Source organism: Gordionus sp. m RMFG-2023, chromosome 4 (assembly GCF_954871325.1).
Source record: "Gordionus sp. m RMFG-2023 chromosome 4, tfGorSpeb1-WG-v2, whole genome shotgun sequence".
In the NCBI taxonomy this organism is placed as follows: Eukaryota; Metazoa; Nematomorpha; class Gordioida; order Chordodea; family Parachordodidae; genus Gordionus; species Gordionus sp. m RMFG-2023.
The window spans coordinates 3,429,768-3,435,577 of NC_088778.1; the positions used below are offsets into that span (position 1 = coordinate 3,429,768).

The 5,810-nt window shown below is 28.4% G+C and overlaps 1 protein-coding gene across 1 annotated transcript; it reads right to left on the reverse strand.

Annotated features, from left to right (window-relative positions):
- Nucleotides 1–782: 782 nt before the first annotated feature.
- On the reverse strand, nt 783–2,097 carry LOC135928224 (uncharacterized). Its single transcript, XM_065464618.1, has 3 exons — nt 1,407–2,097; nt 951–1,304; nt 783–908 (listed from the first exon to the last, which is right to left on the reverse strand). The coding sequence occupies exons 1-3, from the start codon at nt 1,782–1,784 to the stop codon at nt 783–785; spliced, it is 858 nt and encodes a 285-aa protein (XP_065320690.1). The 5' UTR covers nt 1,785–2,097.
- Nucleotides 2,098–5,810: the final 3,713 nt, after the last annotated feature.

Below are 5,810 nucleotides of genomic sequence, written 5' to 3' on the forward strand. Positions count from 1 at the left end.
ATATATATATGTATAGTTATAAATAGTGTATTGTGTCAACAGATGAATCGACTATTAAAATTAATAAATAGTAAATTTTAATAATAATTTTTTTTTTAGAAGTATATGAGCAAATATTTTTTCTAGGGGGGCTATCACCAGAGATCAGCAGAGGTACCATTTGCGCAGCTCGGCCTGTGTTTAAAAAAAGATTTATTATTGATTTTTATAGCTAATAATTGCGATTTCAAATATTTGGTTTCAAAATATACGGCCCGGATAAAAACCGCCCAGTCCGGGTACACGTGGAGCCTGCAGATTTCTCCAAGAGCCCTATAATGTATCCACAAATCGGGACTGCACAGCGTTTAGTTTATGGGGTTCGATTTCGCGCTTTGTACACTAAATTCCGTCTTTTATTTTTAGCTGAGACTAGACATAAAATAAGATTTTTAATGGTTTAAAAAAATATATTCAATATTATTTAAATTTGGGGTTTTGTTGCTTTAGGCTTAATTCTCGATTATTGTTATGAACAGGGATGCGAACCCGACAAAATTTTAGACCGGGTTCGGTTCGGGTTCGGTTTGGGGTATAAAAAAAAAGTTGGGTTCGGTTCGGGTTCGGTTCAGGGAAATATTTTTGAAACCGGGTTTGGTTCGGTTCGGGTTCAAGAATTTTTGAGTTGATAAAAAAAATTCTATATTTAAATCATAATAAAAAACTAGACATAAATTTGATATAAAAAATAAATTTTTTATTTTATTTATAGGCAAATATAATTAAAAATACAAAGCATATAGTCATGTATCAATTTTAAAAATTTTATTTAGACGTATTAGCACAATATCTAAGAGTTGTTCACTCATCCTCGATCTATGTGGTGAAAGAATGAATTTCAAATGTGAAAAAGATCTTTCAACGCTAACCTATGTTAAATGTATTTATATGTGAAAATATGAAAAATTAACTTGGGTTGCAGGAACAGCAAATAAGATTTTAGATAAAATATATAATTCAGGGTGTTCCAGCTTAGCAGACTCCCAAAAATGCAAAATATTTTCCTTCTTATCTAATCTTATATAATCGCTAAATCCAGTAATTATTGTTCCAATACTTTTCTCAGCAATCGTTGGCCCTCTTTTAAGTATTTTCTCCTGCCTTTCTTTAAGTTGTATCAATTTCTCTAAATCATCTTCTTGTTCAATAACTTCATCGGAACTAATATCATCAGATAAAATTGGCGTTGTTAAGCTTTTAATTCGTCTCCATAAATTGACAAGATGTTTTTTCGCACAAATCTTATCATCATCACTAAGTAATACCTGTAATATTTAAGGATTTATATTGTTTATATTTAAATATTTCATAAAATATAAATTTTAATATAAATCTAAAATAATTAATTTACTAAGCTTTTAATTAACCTTGTATCTTGGGCCCAGGTATATGGCAGCTAAGAGAATTTCGTTCTTTATAAACCTTTCTTCTCTGTTCTTAAGACAAGAATATAGTAATTGAGCAAAATGGTTTGGATTTTTTTCCAGTTCGATGCAGCATCTTAACCATGCTGCATAAAAATCTGTCAGTGTTAACTGTTCAGATTGGAATTGTTTGGTTGCGATTTTTAGCGGTTTTAAAATTTCAACAATCGTTATTATCTCTTTCCAATCTTCAGTCAATAAATAATCAGATTGCTCTGTAAAAAAATCTTCGATATTGGGTTTTAGTAAAATCAGCCTTTCTAACATATCATGGGTTGAATGCCATCTGTGGCAATCTAACACAGGCTTAGGGAGTTTCATATTTTTTTAATAACTTTTGGTAAGTGGGATGTCTTAATTTTAAATTTAGGCTCCTAGCTTTTGCAATGGTTTCCACAATAGGTGATAATTTTATAGCAACTTGAAGTGCCAGCTGAAGTGTGTGCACACCGTACACTATAAATCGGATAGGATATAATAGTTGATAAAAAAGTATTTTGTATATCATCAATATCATATTTATATACATTTACATCCATATTTTCCTCATCTGCTGATTCACTCCTTATATCATAATCAGTTTCAGGTTGCAGGAGCTTTATAGCTCTTAAAAAATTACAACCATTATCAGAAGTAATTGTGTATATTTGTTGAATATTAATTTTATATTTTAGTAAAGTTTTTAATATATTCTCTTTTATATATTCTCCTGTACATCTCTCTTTCAGCTCTACAATTCCAAGAGTCCTCAAATTTATAATGGACTTTGATATAAATTAAATATTTACACCAACAATTGACCTATCTAGTCGTTGAACTGCATCAAATTTTAAACTTATTAATTTTCCTTCTACCTCTCTTGATATTTTGTCTCTAATTGATTGGGCTGTTTTATTAATAGTTCTGGATAAATTTTCTTTGTTTATAACTAAATTGAGCCCAGATAGGAGTGGATTTATAATTCTTTGAAATCCCGAATCTTCAATAATTGATAAAGGCCGGCCATTTACAGTAACAAGTTCTAGTATAGAACTCATCAAATCATTAGATGATATATTTATACTTATATGCTTTTTTGGAAAAAAGGTTTCTATATTAATTTTAGGTTTTTTTGCCAATAACAATTCCTGATATTTGGTTTTTTCATTTAAATAATTTAAATATTCATTGTTGTGATTTGTTTCCAGGTGTCTTTCGAAATTTGACAAGTGATTACCAGACATTTTTACTTTGCAATATGAACATATTGATTTTTTTTTCTATTTTATTAAGGGTAAAATGCTTATCAAATATGACTTTATCTTTAATCTTAAATCTATAAAAAGAGAACAAATTTTTTAAATAGCAATGATTTCAGAATTAAAAAAGAGATATTTATAAATTTAATTTCATTTATAATATGCACTTCATTAATATCTTGTAAAAATTAAACTGAACCAAAAATAAATGATTAGCATATATAAATTTTAAAATCATTTTAATAAGTTCACAAAAACTGCCCTACATTTAACAATTTTTAAGTTAGATATTTAGAATTTTTTAAATTAACAATATAATAATTTTTACTTTGATTTGTTAACCATTTTCTTCTAATTAATAATCTTTAAGAATAATAAGATAAAAATTTAAAAATAAATGGCGTAAATTAATTCAATTGTTTAAAATTTTTTAACACTCCAATAGGAATCGAGAATAAATTTAAAAATGGCATAAATGAATTAAATTGTTTAAAATTTATTAAGACTTCATTTAATTGGAAATTTGAAAATATAATATTTGTATTTACATATATTAATATATGATTTTAAATAATACACTGAACCCGATTGAACCCGGGTTCAAATAAAATTCTTGGGTTCGGTTTGGGGTTTTGGAAATTTTATAAATGGGGTTCAGGTTCGGTTCGGGTTCAGAGTTTTTTTCTAAAAACCCGGGTTCACTTCTCCGGGTTCGGGTTCGGTTCAAATCCCTGGTTATGAACAACGTACAAGTGTGTTTACTTCCCTATAAAAACCAAATTTGTTTGATATATTACTTTTAAATGTTTCCTGGTTTCGTTGAAGCTACTAGTCTTATGTGATGATAAAACCTTCCACTATATCGTGAAATTTATAACATGTGTTAATTTTTTTTATATCGAGTTTAGAATATTTTGTGAATTCAAGAAAAGTAAATTCCGTATTTTCATTTTCATAATTTTCCAGGGAAATTACTTTGTTGTGATCTTTAGCAAAATTTTCTTCAATATCAATCAATCTCTATCGTCGACATTTTAAATTATTTAGAAAATTCAGATTTTTAAATATAAATTTCAAAATTAAATTAAATAAAAAGATCATGATTTCAGAATTAATTATAAATATATTTAAATAATTTTTATGTGTATTTTGAGGCAAAGGTGTTCTACATCAAGGATCCACCTTGAGTCAATTACTCTAGATTATAGTAATGAACATAACGCCCAAAGTATTTCCATAAAAAATACTATATGCTGACTAAAATTTAAAATCAATGGATGGAAGAGAAAGGTTTAAAAATGAATATAGAACATACGATGGTGCTGTTTGGAAAGAATCAAAGAGACGCACTTGATCCTGTGCTGTATGTGGGAAATTTGTTGCTAACAATTTCATAAATTTTACTCGTGTTGAATAAGTTTATAATAGGTGTGGTATAAAGGGGAGTCTACAGATAGCAAACATGATGTATATTTGTAGAGAGTGTGTGAATATGAAGAAAAGTGACAGTAACAAAACTAGTTTTATATTGGAAATGGAACAGCTTTGGAATAGGGAAGAGGGAATTTTGCTACCTAAGTGATACACTTAGCTCAGTCAAAGACCCTGACTTGTTAGTGTTAGCTTGGAAGAAATTGAGAAAGATATTTTCAAATTTAGCGGATAAAAATGCCTTTCTAACCTTGAAGGGGAAAAATAAATATACGATATGTGAGAAGTTGTAGGATGTACGTCAACGAGACAAGATTAATTAGGTCCACTCAAGAAATATTCGAGTTAGAACGAACGGAAATGGTAAAGAAGGAAAGATAGATTTTTATTATCCATTTGGAAAGCAAGATATTATATATATATATTTTTTTAAGTTAACTAGTAACTTCTTACTTTTGACAACAGCACTACGTCTAAGCGATTTCCTTATGGCATTGGGTATAAATTTATTTATTGTAGATTTAAATAATTTCTTTTTGGAATATAAATTTAATCCTTTTTAAATAATAATATAATTCTTATTACTCCCCTTATCAATATTTATACGTGAGAGATTAACAACTATCTTAAAAGAAGATTTTTTTTTGAGAATGCTCAAACAACAGGGTTTTTGATTAAATGTTACCTAAAATTAAATCAATTTTATAACAAAATAGTGTGATTTATATGCATAAAAAATATCAGGATTACAATTACATTTTTTTTGAAAAATATTCTGTTCAAAATTTTGACCAAAAAATCTTCATTTTTTTTCAAACTCTGTGTTTCCCTGATTCTTGAAGTAAGCGTAAAAATGTAAAGCTTGCTTTTCTATAATGCAAACGGAATTATTTTATCTAGAATAAACCTATATCATGACAGAAATTTAAATTGATATTAGATAAAATAATAATGAAGGCAAAAAAATATATATCATAAAAAACAATAAAAATCTAACCTCCCCACCTTCTTCATAAAGAAAAATAGATTGACACTTTCCACGACGGATTAATGGCGGAGGAATCTTTGACGCGTCTGGGAGTAGGGAGTTACCTTATCCTTTATGTTTATATTTTTTTATTATTGTATAAATATAGTTATTTATTACTATACTTTAAATTAGTGTTGTTAAACGACGCTTATTTTGAGCCAATTTTTGAAAACGGCTAATATTTCAGCTCGAAAAATATTGTCTACCTCGAGATTCCGTTAATAGATGTCCAACCCTAGTTCCTTCTACAGTCCAATTCTTAGTTCCTTCTACAAACAAAATCTTCAGTCTTGCGTAATATTATTCTGGACGAAATATTGAGTTAGCCGTTTTGAAAAATCGGCTCAAAACGAGCGCCGTTTAACAGCACTACTTTGAATTAATATGCGAAAAAATAAAATATGTCGTAAAAATTTTGTAATAAAATTGCAGTCTTATATTTTAATTGTTTGTGATGGAAATATGACCTAGAACCTATTTTATCATTTTGAATAAGGTCCCTTTTCTATAAGACTAAGATAATGGTAAACAGACTTAGGTGGTATGGGCACACAATGAGAAGGGCTACGAACTACATAGGAAATAAGGTTGAGAGTTTGGAAGTGATGGGCAAACGTAAAAGAGGAAGGCCAAAACTTCAATGGGGCC